The following is an 18,808-nucleotide window of genomic DNA, read 5'->3' as shown; positions in this document are numbered from 1 at the left end:
AAGTCATCAAAAACTCACCTGAAATGCAATGAGGAACAAGAATTGGATAAGGGCTCAATTTTACCACAGTAATGTACATTATGAAAGAACCAATCCCAATTCTTACTACTGTCTAGGTTGTATTTATTATAAGTTATGACTGCAATGCTACAATCATCTAAGTAGGCTGTATCATACCTGAAACAAACTTTATCAAAAGTGAATAAAAATCACAAGCATACACTATTAATAATCTTTTTGGTTATATAGCATAGCATATAGAGATGTTAAATCACTATGCTGTATACCTGAAGCTAATGTAACATTGTGTGTCAACCATACTAAAAAAAATTTTTTTTTAAGAATTTCTATTTAAACTTAAAACTTCTGGGATCCCTGGGTGGCTCAATGGTTTAGCGCCTGCCTTCAGCCCAAGGCCTGATCCTGGAGACCTGGGATGAAATCCCACGTCGGGCTCCCTGCATGAAGCCTGCTTCTCCCTCTGCCTGTGTCTGCCTCTCTCTCTCTCTCTCTCTCTGTGTGTGTCTCTCATGAATAAATAAATAAAATCCTCAAAAAAAAAAAATTTTTTTTTAAGTTTTCTGTTCACTTAACACTTATTGAGTGCTAATTACAAACCAGGCAATGTCCAAAGATTCTTAATAAATATTATTTCTCCATACAGATGAGGAAATGGGAGGCATTGAGTTAAGTAATTTACCCAATATTATACAGCTGGTAAGTGGAGAGGCACTATTCAAAGTCAGCCACCATTCGACTCCAGAGTTGGTCCTCTAAACATTACACTGTTGCACCTCTCTCTCCATCCACTGAAATATGGCTTCTATCTTGACCACCTCACTTCAATTAAACTATTTTGCTAAGATCACCAATGACTTCTACCTTTCCAAACCTAAGGGCCACTTACTTGCCTCCACCTTTTTCATACATTCTGCAGCATCCCATGAAGTTGACAACCTGCCTCTCTTGCCATACATTTGTTTCTCTAGTAACAAGTATCTTCTACCTCAGACCTGGGGCCTCTTTCTTCCGTATCAACACATTCTTACAAGGAAATTTCCTAACAATTCCACAGTTTCAAATACTTTCCGCATGACTCCAAATTTCTCTAGTCCTGGCCTGAGTTCTCATATAACCCAACCACCTATTTGATATCTAACTTAGATTTGTAACAAACACCAATTACCTTTTTTCCTCCCCTCAACCTGTTCTCTCCTATCCTTCTCTACCATCACCCATCCAGCTGCTTAGGTTAACTTCTTAACCATTATCCTTAATTTCCCTTTCCCTGATCTCCCACATCTAACCCATCAGCAGGTTCTGTAAGATCTACTTATAAGACATATTTCATTCTGTCTCCACTATCACTCTAATATAAATGAGCTACATTTCTGCCTACAATGCCCTTCAAAATAGTCTTTCATTCTTGCCCCCTTAATCCCCACAAAGCAAGTAGAGTTAAACAAAATCAAATCAGTCCCTGCCTGCTTTAAATTATCTAATGTTGTCTCTGTAATTCAAATAAAATCCTAGGTCTTTACCATGGCCTCGAAGACCCTTTTGGCTCCAAATTAGGGGGGCCCTAATTTGTAATTTGGCCCCTGCCTACTTTTCCAACCTCACGTTATTCCATTCTCTCCTCCATCACAATGTTCCTTGCAGCAGTGACTGCCTTCCTTCTCTTCCTGGAACACACTGTGATCGTATCTGCTACAGGGCCTTTGCACTTGCTATTCCTTCTGCAAGGAACAGTCTTTCTCCAGACTTTGACACAGATGGTTCCTTCTCCTCCTCTAAGTGTTGCTCAAATGCTATCTCCTGTGAGAGGTCTTCTAATCAGTCTTTTATATGACCCTCTATTATTACAATTGCCACTTCTATTTTAATCTTATTTAATACTCATTTATTTATTACCATCCTTCCAACTTTGGAATTTAAATGCTCCATCACCGAAGCCTCCCACAGTACATAGCAGGCACCTAATAAACTAATTTAATGAGTGGGTTTTCCCTATTTCATTTAGTTTATTGTAAACCAACCAATTTTGATAAAGCACCTAGCCCAAGATGTATTTTCTACGTATTAAAAGATAAATCCTGAAAACACTCGTTTTTTCCAACCTAAAACATTCCAACACTTTGCACACCCCCACCCCCCACAGTCCATCTACAGTATCCACTTAAAAACTGCTAAATATCCCATATGGATAAATAACACTTTCTTCCTCCTCTCCAAACTAACAAACACGTAGGCGGGAAGGTGGGAAAAGAATCTTCCTGGGCACCTGAGCACCTGTTACATCTTCAATCAGTTAAGAGAGGTGCTGGTGAGCCAGATAGCACATGGGAAACGTGGCCTTTCTTTCAGGGACTGTATTTAGGTAAAACGTGAGAGGCTTACACTAGAACTGCCCTCATCCCTAGTAAGGACCATGCACTTCATTTAAAGAAACAAGATAAAATGGTCTTTGGGCAAGAGGTTATGCTTGGATTCACTAAAAGAAAAGAAACCGATTTGGGGGCCTTCATCAAATGTGTGTAGGCTGGGGCCGTTCTACATATAACGGGAAAACAAGAGAACTGGAGGTTATCAGTTCAAGGACCAACTCCACGATAAGATAAAGGGCCAGCTAAGGCTCTCTGGGGGTATCCCGAACCTGGGAGCGACGGTGGGAAAAGGAGAAAACACAAAACCCCGGGACCTCTGTTCACCGCTTCGGCCTCCATCACAGGCACTTCGGCAAACTGCACGGATCTCCGTGTCCGCCTATCTCCCTCTTCCACCCCTGCAAGGAGAAAGCCCCTGGATACTCACATGGGCTCGAGAGTCTTGCTGAGCCAGGACTTGAGCGCCTCGAAGTTTTCAATGATCATTTTAGAAACCATCCACAGCGGCCCCGAGGCCCGTCACACTCCTCCGCCCGCCCAGGTCGCGGCCGCTACAGCCGCCGCTGCCCCCGCCCCCTCCTCCGCGCGCCGCCCGCGTGGGCCGCGGTAGGAGGCGCCGGTGGCAGGCTCCCGCGAGCCCCGATCGGCGAACAGCTCCGCGGGGACCGTCGCAGGCCGCGAATCCACGGGGTGCCAGGAGCTCCCGGTCCCCGGACCCCGGCGGAGGCAGCAACGGTTAGCCCGGGCCCTCCCCCTTCCCTCCACCCGAGCAAATCTTCCTTAGAGCGGGAACGCGACACGCGCCTAGATCCGGGCTTTCACTCAGCCTCGGGACCAGGTGGTGTTGGCAGCGCAGCGCAGGCAAAAGTGAAGAAAGCAAAGACGAAGGGCAGCTCAATGGGAAAACGATTCGGGGGGTCTTCCCGGCTCCCAGCACCCCCAAGAAGATGGCTGCCGATAAATCTCGCGAGAATTGACGAAGTCTCGCGGTGAGTCCCAGAGCCTGCTGGGAGGAGACGTAAGATCGGCGGAGAGCGCGCTGCTCGAGTGCGGTACTTCGATTTTTTTTTTTTTTTTTTTTTTTTTTTTAATGCGTGTTTCGACGTCTTTGTGCCTTTTTTTTTTTTTTTTTTTTTTTTTACGCCCCGGTCCACGTATGGGAGAAAGATTTTATTTTTTACAAACAGAGAACGGCCGCTGACTCTAGACGCAGCGGGAGCCCCGCTTCGTCCTCTGTGATTAGACGGCCGTGGCGCATCCTGTTGGAAGGAGCCTCCGCACTGGAGCGCTCGTTGAGAGCGTCTGCGCGCTGTGCCGGGACGCACGGCCGCCCCCGGGCTCCAGGTGCGCGGCACCGCCGCCTCCGTCTCTCGGGGGCCTGCAGGTCCCTGTTGTGCGCTCCACGGTGTGGACGACACTGGGAAGCACGGGCTCCTGGAATCCAACCCTCCGGCTTCCAGAGGATTAGTATCTCGTCCAGAATCACTCGACTTGCTGGCAGAGCAGTAATGATCTAGGGATGCCCCCCAAAAAGAAAGGTGAGATAGCCTTGACGGTTCACACACAGTTTCCAGCCATCCGAAACTTAACGACTTTCCTCCCGCCCCCCCCAGCCACATGAGAACAGTGTGTTTTTTAATTCTTTTCATTTAGAGCCGACTCAGCTCCAGATAGGAAATTAAATAGTATCAAAAGACAGAGCCTTCACACCAGCGTCCTAAGTAAATTAACTCCCCCCCCCTCCCCTTCTAGGGAAGCTTGAATCTCGCCTGTGTTCTTTTAGTTGCCGTTATTTACTATGTTTTAAGGTACAAGGTGGGATTTTGCAGAAGGTCTAGCGCCTGCAAACTAGAATGAAATGAAAATAATTGGCAATATAAAGACACTTAGAGTCTTAAGTACACCGATAGAAAGCTCTTAACGGCGGACAATGGTAAACGAAATTGCCCTCAAGAACTCCTAAGTTTATAACTGCTAGATTGAAGTGTCCTTGAGCCATAAGTAGGAAAGGTTATCAAGTAGGAAAAGCTAGACATTTGTTTTAAAATACAGCATGTAGAGTAGAATGACGTTAGAATCCAGTCCCTGAATAACCAGTGATTTAACTACGTGAACTAAGCCAGAAACAAAAGGGCAGGTAAACGTATGATTCCACTTATGAGGTTCCTAGAGTAGCCAAACTCCCAGTGACAGGAAGTGGAATAGTAGGTGCCAGGGGTGGGAGAATAGGGGAAGATTCATTTGGGATGTTAAAAAGGTTCTGGAGATGACCAGTGTTGACGGTTGCACAAGGATGTGAATGTTCTTAATGCGACTGAACTGTACACTTAAAATGGTTAAAATAGTAAATTTTTATGTGTATCTTACCACAATAAAGGTGATATTTTAATGTTGCTATGGGAAAAGTAAAATCCTAATTGTGTAGCCTGTTTATTTAATAGACTTGGCTCAGGCTGACTTGAGAATTTTCAACTTCCATCACCAATGATTCCGTAACTGGCCCTCTGCTCCAGCCTTCCAAAGCTAATCATTTTTCAACCAAATACTGTATGCTCCAGGTAAACTGATTTGCTCACCATCCACTTCTTCAAATGTTTACATCATTTCCACAAGGAACACCTACCTCCACTTTCTCTGGCTGCTCAAACCTCATCCATTCTCTCCTAATACCACTGCTACTGTATGTTTGAAGTCTTCTTTTATTTTTCCTAAACAATAGCAACAGCCTTTTAATCTTTCTGCCTCTTAGTCTGCACCCATTATTAATCTTCAGTTGCCTTTATCATCATTGCCTTTAATAGCAATCATTGTAAAACTTGCATGTAATCATGTCACTTCCCTGCTTACAATCTTTATCAGTTTCCACATTTTCAGGATAAAAATCCAAGTTCTTGAACATTCCATAAAAGGCCTTTCATAATCAAACCCCTACCTATTTGCCTTAGAAATTTCTTTCACTGCCCTTTAGCCTTTGCTTCAGCCATCTTGAGCTATTCCATCTTCCTTGAGAGAGATGTGTTTTTACACTAAATGGAGCTATTGCAGAATGTATTTTCTCCCCTTTCACTTGTTGAAATCCTACTCATCCATCATAATTCATTGCATGCAGCGTCACCTTTGGAAAGCTATTCGAGACCTCCCTGCTCTATAGCGAGACTTTCTCTGTGGTTTTCTCACTTCAGCCAGTGCTTACCTCTGATATAGCACTCTTGCTTTACTTTTGCAAGTAACTGATCATTTGTTCCTTAGTAACTACAGTTTTTAAGTTCTTGCTCCAAGCACAGCCCCTGAATTTTACAGTCAGTTCTCAATTTTTTGAATGGTTTGGTGAAGCTCTGCTCCTTTCCATGAAATCTTCCCTGACTAATGAAGCTGACAGTGACCTTTTCCTCCTCTGAATGCATTGTACAGTGCTTATTATTACTCCACATTTAGTCATCAGTGCTTCGTAGCATTCTTCTCTTTCTTATACATTAACATATTTATTCCTTATCACTTCAGTACTTCATCTTTGGCTTTGCCTTCAAAGGTAATAATTACCTAGTGTGATTATCAATGCTGCTAAGAAAAGACTAAAACAACCTTCATAGAATACTTCCTGCACTCAATAACAAACATTTCAGAACGTCCAGTATTAGGTTACTTACTTAACATTTTGCAGTACACCATCCTCTTTTCAAAGCACACAGCCTGTGACTTTGTTAGTAATGTTTCTTTAGCTGGGAAGGTTTTGTTGCTCAAAAAAACAGCTTCCCACTGATGCCCTAGGCAAAGAAGTTGTCTCTTCTATCTATATTTAGTTTTCTCCTCTGTCTCCCTAACTAGATTATGAAGTCTTAAGGACTAGGAATCAAGCTCATTCATCCTTGTACCTCCTACACTTAGCAGTGTCTGGAACTCAAAAATATTTATTGAAGAATATGTGCTTAATTTTAAATGGGAAGGAAGTAATGGCAGTGGAAAATTTGGATAGGCAAGTCTTAATGATACCTCCTAATAGACATCTCCTATGGTTTACTTAGCTGCCCTGATCCTAGGAATATTCTCTATAGTCTACTTAACTCCTCTTTTGGTTTTTCCAGTTCTCTCCCCTAGCTGATGGATATAATCTTATTACTCTCAGAGGTGCCTTTGGGCTCTTGTTTAAAAACTCAGCCTGCATTTTGAAATCACAAAGCTATTCTATATGTTCCATTTCCTTTATAGTTCATTACTCTCCAGAGAATTACATTTAGATCTTTATTCCCTCTGGAATACATTCCTTTATTTAATGTAAGGTAAGGGGCTAGCCTATTTTTAATCCTGATGGCAAGCCAATTTTTCTTTGTACTTCTACACAACACTCTATCTCTTCCTCATTAGTTTTTTTTTTTTTTTAAGATTTTATTTACTTATTCATGAGAGACACAGAGACAGGCAGAGAGAGAGGCAGAGACAGGAGAAGCAAGCTCCATGCAAGGAGCCCGATACAGGACTCAATCCCAGGACTCCAGGATCATGCCCTGAGCTGAAGGCAGACACCCAACCACTGAGCCACCCGGGTGTCCCCCTCATTAGTATTTGATGCCACTTACAGTGTATATCATATTTCCATTTATATATGGCTCTGGTTTCTGAACTCTTCAATTGGTCTCTTTGTTTATGACTACACCTGGACCATGTTGTTTTTATTTACCAATGTCCTATAGACTGTCTTAATACCTAACAAGGCAAATCCCTCCTTTTTGCTTTGTTTTAATATCAAATTTTGCTTAACTAAATGTAAACCGTTGTTTTTCCAAATACTTCCTAGAATGAGATTGTTGAGCTTGTTAAAAAAAACGAAAGATCCTTTATCAAACTTATAGATTAATTTGGGTTGAATTGGCATCCTATAATGTGTGACAGTCACTGGTGTGCTTTTCAGATCTCCCTTCAAGAAAGAACTCACTGCCCAACTGAAGGCATGTAGTTAGTTTACATCCTCTGTTAACTCCTAAGTTTACCTAAGCTTTCAAACTGAAGTTATACTATTGTTAGGGCAACGCTTTTCCCCATGCCCATCCATAGCCAAAGACAGAATCAGTCATAGTATAAGGACATACTCAGTATCGATGACAGAGGCTTTGTGAGACCTGTATGGCAGTCTGATGGCTCCCCCTGCCCAGTCCACTTCCTCTCTTTCCCTTTCACAAGTGCAACTATGCAGTAAACCTTTAGCACTTCTAGCTCTAACTCAGCATCTCCCCAGAGAATCCAGCTTCTGCTACAAGTTAAGTCATTGATTCATTCTATTTTTATAAATTAAAAAAATCATGGCTAATAATGAAATCTAGCCATACTTTCTGGCCCAATTACTTCTTTGAAACCATCCTACCCAACTCGATTTAATATGATCTCTCCCAAGACATACATTCTGACAAGCCTTCGACTTTCTCTGACCATCATTGATTTAGCACCTATGATTTTATTTTTTAGTGTACATATACTTTATTCTCCATCAAATCTCTGAATTTTATCCCCTGTGGCCTCCTTGAGTACCTGGCTTCATCAGTTGCTTCCTTATCTCCTATTTGCAATCCTTGTGCTCTACTGGGCCTTTCCGATGCATTGTTCAACAAATGTTTCCCGAAGTTCTGCCCTTCTAAACATACCACTACTTGATGATAATATAGTAGTGGAGAAAAAAAATGTATGATATATCCCTAAGGAGATTATAGGCTCATAAAGAAGGCAGACTTCTAACAATCGTACAGAAAAAAACTTATAATTACAAATTATAGTACATATTATAAAGAGGGAAATATGAACCATTGTAACAGTTTGGACTGGAAATGCTCAAGCATGGCTTCTCTAAGAATTTGATATTTAAATGGTTAAGAAAAGTGAGGGGCACCTGGGTGGCTCAGATGGTTAAGGGTCTGCCTTTAACTCAGATCATGATCTCAGGGGCTTGGGATTGAGCCCCCGCATCAGGCTCCCAGCTCAGCGGGGAGTTTGCTTCTCCCTCTCCCTTTGCCTCTCCCCCCAGTCATGCTCTTTCTCTCTGTCTCAGATGAAGAAATAAAATCTTTTAAGAGAAGAAAAAAGAAAAGTGAATAATGAGTACAAGTTAGCCATGTGAAACAAGATAGAGACAAGAACATTTCTGGCCTACATAATAGCTTGTGGGACTTTCCTGAGGTAAAGAAGGGCCAGGATCTTGAAGACCAGAAATGTAAGAGCGTGTAAGTTAGGAGGAAACATACCTATCAGCCAAATTAGGTAAATAAGGGACATGTTAAGATTTTTAAACAAGACTTGTTTATAATATGATGTGCAGGGGTGCCTGGGTGGCTCAGTTAGTTAAGTATCTGCTTTTTGCTTAGGTCATGATCCTGGGGTCCTGGGATCAAGGCCCACATTGGGCTCCCTCTCCCTCTGCCACCTCTGCTTGTGCATGTACACACTCTTGCTCTCTGTCAAATAAATAAAATCTTTAAAAAATAAAATAAAATGTGAGGTGCAGCCATTGAGAGGTTTTCAGTGTGGTGGGATGAATTAAAAACATGAACATAGGGATCCCTGGGTGGCGCAGCGGTTTGGCGCCTGCCTTTGGCCCAGGGCGTGATCCTGGAGACCCGGGATCGAATCCCACGTCAGGCTCCCGGTGCATGGAGCCTGCTTCTCCCTCTGCCTGTGTCTCTGCCTCTCTCTCTCTCTCTGTGACTAATATAAATAAATGAAAATTAAAAAAAAAAAAAAAACATGAACATACTTCTTATATAAAGAAAGCTTAATTGAATTTGGGAGTTTTTAAGTGAAAACAAAAAGGTGGTACCTGGGTGGCTCAGCTGCTTAAGTGTCTGCCTTCAGCTTGGGTCATGATCTCAGGGTCCTGGGATAGAGCCCTGCCTGCATCAGGCTCCCTGCTCAGTGGGGGAATCTGATTTTCCCTCTCCCTATGCTTACCCCTTCCCCCTCCCTCTTCCCCCCACTCATGCTTTCTCTTTCTCAAATAAATAAATAAATTCTTTTAAAAAAATGAAATAAAAAGGAGGCAAATCACCTTCAACATAAAAAATGCTAGGATTTTTATTTCTCTAGAAGTAGAATAAAGATCATGTTAATAAAGGGAATATGGTTTTCTCATCTGAGACTAGAAGCCAATAACTTGGGAAGAGAAATAATGCTCCGCTGAGGTGAGGTATGTCTTTAGGTAATTCAAGAGGAAACCCTTTAGCGATTGCTAATAATGTAAAGTAGGATCAGAGGACATACTATGATTTCCCCCCTAATAAGATCAGAGTACTTCTGGTTACAATAAAAGAATTTGAAGGACAATCACCAGTTCTTTAGTGGGTACTCCATTTATACTTATAATTGATTATAATGAGTCCCTATAGCAATACTTTTTTTAAAAAAGATTTTTTATTTATTTATTTATTCATTCATGAGAGATACAGAGAGAGAGAGGCAGAGACACAGACAGAGAAGCAGGCTTTATGCAGGGAACCAGACGTGGGACTCCATCCGGGACTCCAGGACCACGCCCTGGGCCTAAGGCAGGCACCAAACCGCTGAGTCATCCAGGGATTCCCCCCCATAGCAATACTTTAATGGAAAAGATCTAAAACCTAGCAGAACAATACAGAGTAAGAGGACTAGGAGCTGTGCTATTGATACACAGAGCTCTTTATTTTATTCCACATAAGGAGAGGAAAAGTTCTTCCATTTTGGGAAAGCACTGTCCAATAAAAATCTACTAGGAGCCACATATGTAATTTTACATTTTCTAGTGACCATATTTTTTTAAGTTTCAAGAAAGGTGAAATTACTTTTAATATATTTTATTTTGCCCATAATATCTAAAATAGTTATTTCAGTATATAATTTATATAAAATTTATTGAGATATTTTACTTTTTTCTGGTTGCTAAGTCTTTGATATCTACTGTGTATTTTACCCTTATAGCACATCTCAATTTAAGCATGCCATATCACAAATGCTCAATAGCCACACATTGCTAGTGGCTGTGGTATTGAACAGCACAGCTTTAAAGCTTTAGAGAGTGTCTGATGTGGCTATTTAATTGTGGCTGATGTCAGTTGTTTCATTGTCATTGGTCATTTTCCTCTGCTCAGGTACTAGCCTTCAGTAAAATTGGGCTTGAATTTCAAAAGCCCTAATTAAGGTTCTACATCATTACTTTTGTAATAGATAATTTTGTCCTAAGGCTACTAAGGAAATAAGAACAAAATGTAGAGGTGAACTTTCTTAAAAGGACTTTATTCCTCCCCTCACTTATTAGTCAGAGAATAAGAGGGGAAGAGACGATAGAGTATACCCAGTTTTCTTCCGATTCTTGGCTTGACGGACAGAGATAGCTCCGCAATAAATACTTTGTTGGAGGGTCACCTGGGTGGCTCCGTCCATTAAGCATCTGCCTGCAGTTCAGGTCATGATCTCAGGGTCCCCGAATCAGGCCCCGCCTCAAGCTCTGCTCAGCACAGTCTGCTTTGCTGCTCCCTCTCCCTTTGCTGCTCCCCCTTTTGCTGATCTCTCTCACTACCTCTCTCTCTCTCAAATAAATAAGTAAAATCTTTAAAAAATATGTATTTGTTGGGGGGAAAAAAAGCAATGAAATGAAATAATATGGCAGAGTGTCCACAGAAGCTCTCTAGGGATCATATGCATATAAGCTTGTAAATACTCGCTTCTCATGGAATTCCAAAGTGAAGTTTGTCAATCTGCTCTGCTTTCTCTTTGGGTGTGTGCGGTTTTTTTTTGGTTTTTTTTTTTTGTCATTCATCTTTACAATAGCTCATAGAATGTTATATGTGACATGAAAAATGAAGGGAACCCCAGGAGTCTTGACTCTGAGCCTAAGCTGTGAGATTATTACCTAGGTTATAAGTTTTGTTCTTCAGTGTTCATTCATTCAACAAGTAATATATTGAGAGCCTACTATGTGCTATGAACCTCTCTAGACCCTGGAAATACAGAGGTCAAGACAGGGAAGGTCCCTGGGCCTTAATAAACTTTTTAGATGTTTTTTAAATTTTATTTTGGAAAAATTTAAACATGTACAAAAGTAGAAAAGAGTATAATCTTCCCAATCATCCAGTTTCAAAAATTATCAACTCATGATCAATCTTACTTCATTGATACTCCATACTCTCCTCTTACTACATTTCAAATTATTTTGACAGCATAAACATCACATCATTTCCCTGACAGATGATTTGAATATTGCACATTTTTTTTTTCTTCCAGATACTGAGATTTATACTCTCTCTCATCATCTATAGCAGTTTATACAGGGGACAAATGTGTGTGTGTATGAATATGTAATGTATATATGCATATATGCATATAGCTCCTCAACTACCATCCAATTAACCATTAATATTTATAGAGTCTTCCTCATAAGTACAACTAGAATCTACTCATTGTCATTCAGCCCAGGCTATACACAGCCAAAGAAATCCATAAAAGCCCATGCTAATCATGTCACTATTTAAAATCCTTTGTTGACTGCCCATTTACTAGGCTGAAGTACAAATTTATTCATAATAATACCTAATTGAAATATAGTGTGTTTTATGGTATTAAGCACTGTGCTAAGTGATATATATATGTCATTATATGTCATATTTATGTATATATATAATGACAATCCTTACAATTGAGCATTCCCATTTTATAGCTGAGGAAATTAAAGCCTCAAGTTGCCTAAGTACATTCAAGGAGTGCTCAAGCATAGGAGAGCTTGAACTCAGATCACTAAACAATAAAAACCACATCTTTAACCACATTTTACTAAATCCTTAATTAATTGGTGTCTGTCTAGCTCTTCAGCTTCATCTCGCTTCTTCACCTTTCATACTCTGTAGTGCTGCCATACTGTATTTGTGTAGTTCCCCCAGATAAACAATACTGTATTGAGCAATAAGCAAACAGGCATGTGCTGAAGAAAACATCAAAACAGGAACATGAATAGATTTTTTTAGAGAATTCGGGTTTTCTTTCAAAGTATCCAACTGAACATGATAAGAAAAACCAACCAGACAGAAGGAATTTCCTACTAGTATTTTATAATTAGCATTATTTTTATCTTGAATTTCAAATGGAAAAGCACGATACTATTTTTGATGCATTAGGCCTGTAAAATCTTCAATCTATTCCTTGCTGTCCTTTATTCTATTCCAAAATACACTGTCCTTTATTCTCTTTCTTGCACAAGGAGCCCCTGCTATTTAGAACATTTACCATGCCCAACCCTATTTTGTACTTAACTCTTATACACACTTCAGGATTTATCTTAAAAATTACTCCCTCTAGGAAATCTTTTCTGGCAGGACTGAGTGATCATAGTGTGTATCCCTATTATAATTATATCACCATGCATTGTTAACAGTTGTCTATCTACCACATTAATATGTTCCTTGAAAGCAAAAGCTTTCTTCTATTCACTGCTTTATTCCCAGTATCTAACATATAATAGTTCTTTGCTTTTCTCTTTTATTTTTTTCAAATGTAGATTTATTAGCTGGCTGCTACAAGGGAGAACTTACACTATGGGGAGTTCAACATTTCAACAGGTGGCAGTTACAAAAGAATACCTATAGAGTTTATAGAACCTGAATTAATCATAGGATGGCCTTGGCAGAGATTGCTCAGAATTTGTACACTAGGAAGGTGCTAGAAAGATCAGTGGTTGGTTTATCTTTAGGACACATGACTTTGTGGAGTTATTGTTAGGTTGGTCTGTCTATGGTCTTATTCAGAATACCATGGGTCTGATGAATTGGTATTCAGAGTCTGAAGATAATTTGTCTTGCATGTCATGGTTTTGTACAGTTTTTCTATTTTGTGAGTGATAATATGGTTTTGCAAGTTGTGGTTTCTGTTTCAACTTTAAGTTTCCATTTCACATCCTAGTTGCCAGCTGAACCGGTTTTCCCTTTGTCCAAAGAATAGTGACAAAGCTCTTGTCCTCTCAAGAAGTTCCCAGTCAGGCTATTTTAATATAATTTGATATAATAGAGATATAAATAAAGCATTATGAGTTCAGAAGAAACAACTTTTTTTTTAACTATCATTTTGTTGAAATCCTGCTATATGCAAGGCTCTACATACGATAATGTACTAAGCAAGTTAAATACATTATTTTATTTAATCTTCAAAAATCTATAAAATTAATACTGTTTTTCTTATCCTCATTTTAAAATCAAGAAATTGTGCTGCAAAATGGTTAAATAATACACTCAGGTCACCTAGCTAAGAAATGATAGATCTAGAACTTTATTTATTTTTTTTAAAGATTTATTTATTTATTTATTCAGAGAGAGTGAGAGAGAGGCAGAGACACAGGCAGAGGAAGAAGCAGGCTCCATGCAGGAAGCCTGACATGGGACTCGATCCCTGGACTCCAGCATCACACCCCGGGCTTCAGGCGGCGCTAAACCGCTGCGCCACTGGGGCTGCCCGATCTAGAACTTTATTAAACAAATATTTGCTGGGTACTATTCCAGATACTTTATTTAATCTCCAAAACAGACCTTTGAAGTAGCTACCACTTTTTATCTTATTTCACTGTTGAGGAAACTGATTCATGGGGAAATAAAGTAACTCATCTAAGATCACAGAGCTTGTGACCACATTGTACAGATGGATTCAGACCCAAGCAACTTGGCTCCATGGTCCACCACCTTACCTACCGCCTCTCTCTTGGGCTCTCACATCTTTTTACTTAACCACTGTGCTGATGTGCCTCATTGGCAGAGGAGAAGCTGTACAAAGGGGTTGAGTGTGGCTGGGGCATAGCAGTTAAGTAGGATATTCTGGTTGGATCAGAGAAAGAAAGCTATATACCATTCTACTCAGGAGGAGTAGTCTCTGTTCAGAGCCCTGGGATTAGGGAAGTCTCTGCTTGTTCAGGAAATGGTGAGGTTTGAGGAATTCTGAGTGCCTTGGACAGGGAATTGTGGCAGCTGATAGAGCTGATAGATCTGGACACGAGTGCTGGGACCAGGTTAGAACTTCACAATTGCCCCTCACTTTTAACTGAAAGGATGCCGCTCTTAATACTGCACTTGTCTTTGATTGGCTATTCTGGTTTTAATGCATCCCCAAGGGAAAGAAATTTGTCACCACTAAAGATATTCATGCTGGAGGCAACTTCAAAAGAGAAGTTCCAGGAACTGTGTTAAGCAAAGAGATCTTTAGGGGGAAAATGCTGCTTCGAGATAGTCTTAAGGCAATTGCTTTGTAGAGCATAAGATGCATTTGAATGTCTATGTCCTTGTAAATTAAAGAAAAAATATGTCATCATTTTCCATCAATCCAGGGTCCTGAATAGCATATTTTGTTTATGGAGTTCTGGGAGCTGACATGCATTTACTCATCATGGATTCCCATATATAGATACTATTCATGTCTCCAATGTAGAAATGAGGAGACTGAGGCTGAGAGGACTCAGGGATTTGAGCATATTGCACAGCAGGAGGTGAGAGAGCTGACATTTCAAGCCAATTTGCCGTATTTCAGAGCCTCTTCTGCCAATGGCCTCATGTAGTCTGAGACCTTTTAGCCTGTGAAAGTGCAGAACCTCCCAAACAGAGCAGAGAACAGGCAGTCAAATGTCTGGAGAGTGAGTAGTCAGGAAATAAAGAGCAGTGCTGGGGCCAAGAGGAGGGAACTTGTTGCAGCTTCATGCATCCTTGCCCCTTTCGTATCAGACCCACCCACTTGCACGCATCACTGGGAAATCTAACACCATTACTTCCACCACATTCTATTCTTGAGTACAGCCCACATTTTGGGGGTGGGGTGGGAGGGGATTAGGCCTCATCTTTAGAAAGAAAATGCATCAGTGAATTTGTGGACATATTTTAAAATCACAGTACTACCATTAAGGCTGTGTAAGTACAACAGTGATTCCTCCAGGAGCCTCAGGAGAGAATTGCCTGCTTGCCAGCCTTTGGGGATAGAGACTGGTAGTGTGCTGGTTAATGTTTAGCAACTGGCTTTCTAGAAAATAAAATATATAGATGCATACGTATTTGCGCGTAAGTTTTACTGGTATAAAGGACATGTAGTATACAACTTAACAAATAATAAAATACATAATACCCTCAATTATAAATTCCCTATAACAAATTGGTTCTGACACAATGTTTTAGCTGATTTTTACTGAATGCTTTTATTGGTAACATTTTCTGCATCACGCTTTTACATCTAGATAGTCAACAAAACAATAAATCAAGTCCAGCTCTCTGTAGCAATTGCTGATTTCCATGGTTTAAATGCTCCCCAAATAGCCAATTTCAGGTTATCAACATAATATCACTGAATGCATAGTTGGAAAGAAATTCACAATAAAACATCTTAATATGCTGTTTCCACCACGCAGATTCAATAGATGTAAATATCCTGAGGGGCACAAATAATAATAAAATATAGTGTAATAATTAGGAAGTGATAAGCTTTTAGAATTTATTGCCTTTTAAAAATATAATTGATGTAATTTTAAGGTTAGATAGTGTTTAAATAAAAGTTCTCTAAACAACTGTCTTGCAAAATTCTTAAAGGCTAGCAGGCAGCTCCAGCACACCATTGACTAGAAACACCTTTACCTTTCATCATGTAGGGAATTCCCAACATTTCAACAACCAGAATTGAACACAGGAAACATAAAGCACCAGTATTTTGAGAGTAAAAGCAGTCAGAAGGAACAAGAGGAAAATGGAACTGATAAAAAAAAAAAAAAAAAAAAAGAGGGATAAAAACCTGAACTGTTTTTTTTTTTTAAGGTATCCTTGAAGAGATTTAAGTTCAACATAAAAAAATTAAGCAATTTAATGGATTAAGAGAAGAATACGTTTGTCACCACTGAGACACCAATCAATGACCTGGAAAATAAAAATACAAATCATAAAAAGAAGAGGCAACTTGTAAATTTGAAAAGCTCATCATAATTTAGCACATCGTAGATTGTGCTATCTTGACAAAAAACTGTAGAAATTCATAATTATCATGTAAATTATTGCTTAACTATGCAAATATTTTCTATTCTTCCCAGCTTCAAAATATACATATATTTTAATTCAATTTGAATATACTAATACAACAGTAACATTTCTGATTACTGCAATTTGAAAGCCATAGTTAAAAAGCTAAAATATCCCTGTATATATAGTGCTTGCAAAAATTTTTTGTTATATGATCCACTTATGTGGCACCATATTTAGGGATGTATTAAATGGAACAGGCACATACTGAATAAAACTTCAACATTTCTATACTTGTTCATCTTACTTGCTAATATCAGTGATATATTAGCAGAATTTAACATGTATAAGATTATTGAAAATACACAGTTTAAACCTTCTCTCTTAGGGTGGCTCAGCAGTTGAGCATGTGCCTTTGGCTCAGGGCATGATCCCATAGTAGTCCCAGGATCTAGTCTCATATGGGCTCCCTGCATGGAGCCTAGTTCTCCGTCTCCCTGCGTCTCTGCCTCTCTCTTTCTCTGTGTCTTTCATGAATAAATAAATAAAATCCTTAAAAGGTTTTTCAAAAAATAAAACTTCTTTATTTAATATTGGCAAATGAATTAATGGTATTAACCATGGGCCAGTTTGTTTCTTTTTTTTTTTTTTTTATTGGTGTTCAATTTACTAACATACAGAATAACACCCAGTGCCCGTCACCCATTCACTCCCACCCCCCGCCCTCCTCCCCTTCTACCACCCCTAGTTCGTTTCCCAGAGTTAGCAGTCTTTACGTTCTGTCTCCCTTTCTGATATTTCCCACACATTTCTTCCCCCTTCCCTTATATTCCCTTTCACTATTATTTATATTCCCCAAATGAATGAGAACATATAATGTTTGTCCTTCTCCGACTGACTTACTTCACTCAGCTTGTTTCTAAATAAAACCAAAATACACTCTGATATGCTACTACAGAACCAGCAGAGGGAGCTCAAAGATTTTTTGCTTTTTTTTTTTTTTTTTAACTTACTACGGAAAATTATTTTCTTTCTTAAAAGGTGTTGGATTCTGAAAAATATATAGTTATTATTTAAATAACAAAATATATTAACAAAAATCCTTTGGTTAAAAATATATTCACAAAGAAGATATCAGTATTACCTATTTAGAAATAGCAGGCAATTGAAATTACACTTTTTTTTTTTCCAATAGCCTGTGCTTCCAAAAATATTTTTTTAACCAATATTTCTAGTTTTGGTAAAGTGGACTAAACTATAGTGAAAACTCTCTGGCTGTAAACATTAAACTTTGATAGGTAAAGTGTGACACATTTTAAGTTTAATTCTTGTATATGTAATAAAACCTAAATATATTCCCATTCACTCAGTTCTCAGCCCCTCCACGTACATAAACAGCACTCATTATTCTTCTCTTAAGTATCCTTCCAGAATTTATTTATGAATACACAGACATATGAATATAAAGTCTCATTCTAATCCATTTTTTCCTATGCAATAAGTAGTATCTCATATACCCTATTCTGTGTCTTAGTTTTATCACTAATATATCTTGGATATCTTTTTATTAGTCTAGTATAGAGAACTTACTCATTTTAAAAAAAAAAAACATTTATATGGTGGATAGCAAGTGTATTTTAAGAACATGTCATAATTTATTTATATTTTCCTATGTAATGAACTTTTGAGTTCTTTTTCTATTGCAAATAATTCTTTAACAATAACCTTACATACATGAGCCATGTTGTATATATAAAGAGTAAAGGATAAAGTCCCAAAAGTAGGATTGCTACATAAAAAGACATATGAGTTTATATTAATGGATATTGCCAAATTACCACATATGAAGGTTTTACCAAATTGTTTTACCAATTTGTATTCCCTCAGGAATAGTGTGGCTATTTCATGACAATATTGCCAACTGAATATTAGCAGACTTATGAATTTTAGCAGTCTGATAGATGACATGTATCTAAGTATAATGTACATTTCTCTTACTATGAGGGAATTAGCTGAACATTAGTGTCAGAGCCATTTGTATTTCTTTATCATGAACTTACTGTTCATAATCCTTTGCTCATTTTTCTATTGGGTTTTTGTTCCTTATTATTTTTTTGTTGTTGTTGTTCCTTATTAAATTGCAGTCTCTCCTTGTTAGGATGATTAACCCTTTGTGATATGTGTTACCATTTTATTGTCTTTGACACACAGAAATTTTCATATCTACATAGTCAAATTTATCAATCTTGTTTACAGCCCTTTAGATTTTGAGTCACAGAAAAATTCACTCTCCACTCCTAGGTTATAAAGAATTCTCCCATGTTTTCTTCTAGTATTTTTATGGGTTTTTTCATTGATTTTTAGATTTGAACTTTATTCTGAAGTACAATGTGAATTATGAACCCAATTTCATTTTTCCAAATGGGCACCAAAACATTCCAAGACTAC

General features: G+C 38.9%; 1 protein-coding gene and 1 long non-coding RNA gene across 22 annotated transcripts in view; one reads left to right on the top strand and one right to left on the bottom strand.

The window, feature by feature from the left end:
- RBM26 (RNA binding motif protein 26) overlaps positions 1–3,361 on the bottom strand; it is an 85,838-nt gene extending 82,477 nt beyond the window's left edge. For 11 of the 21 annotated variants that reach the window (XM_077855249.1, XM_077855250.1, XM_077855251.1 and 8 more), the window contains exon 1: positions 2,815–3,360. In XM_077855249.1, the coding sequence (XP_077711375.1) occupies positions 2,815–2,885 (71 nt within the window). In that variant the 5' untranslated portion in view covers positions 2,886–3,360. Of the gene's footprint in view, positions 1–2,814 lie in introns of all 21 variants that reach the window. The other 10 variants (XM_077855268.1, XM_077855265.1, XM_077855270.1 and 7 more) reach the window with 3 other exon arrangements.
- LOC144287863 (uncharacterized) lies at positions 2,974–16,951 on the top strand. Its single transcript, XR_013355663.1, has 3 exons — positions 2,974–3,925; positions 9,806–9,910; positions 16,163–16,951. It is a non-coding gene; the product is annotated as an uncharacterized LOC144287863 (long non-coding RNA).
- Positions 16,952–18,808: the final 1,857 nt, after the last annotated feature.

Source organism: Canis aureus, chromosome 17 (genome assembly GCF_053574225.1).
Source record: "Canis aureus isolate CA01 chromosome 17, VMU_Caureus_v.1.0, whole genome shotgun sequence".
Classification (NCBI taxonomy): domain Eukaryota; kingdom Metazoa; phylum Chordata; class Mammalia; order Carnivora; family Canidae; genus Canis; species Canis aureus.
The sequence above is the reverse complement of the archived record's forward strand: the minus strand, read 5'-3'. Positions and strand labels throughout refer to the sequence as shown.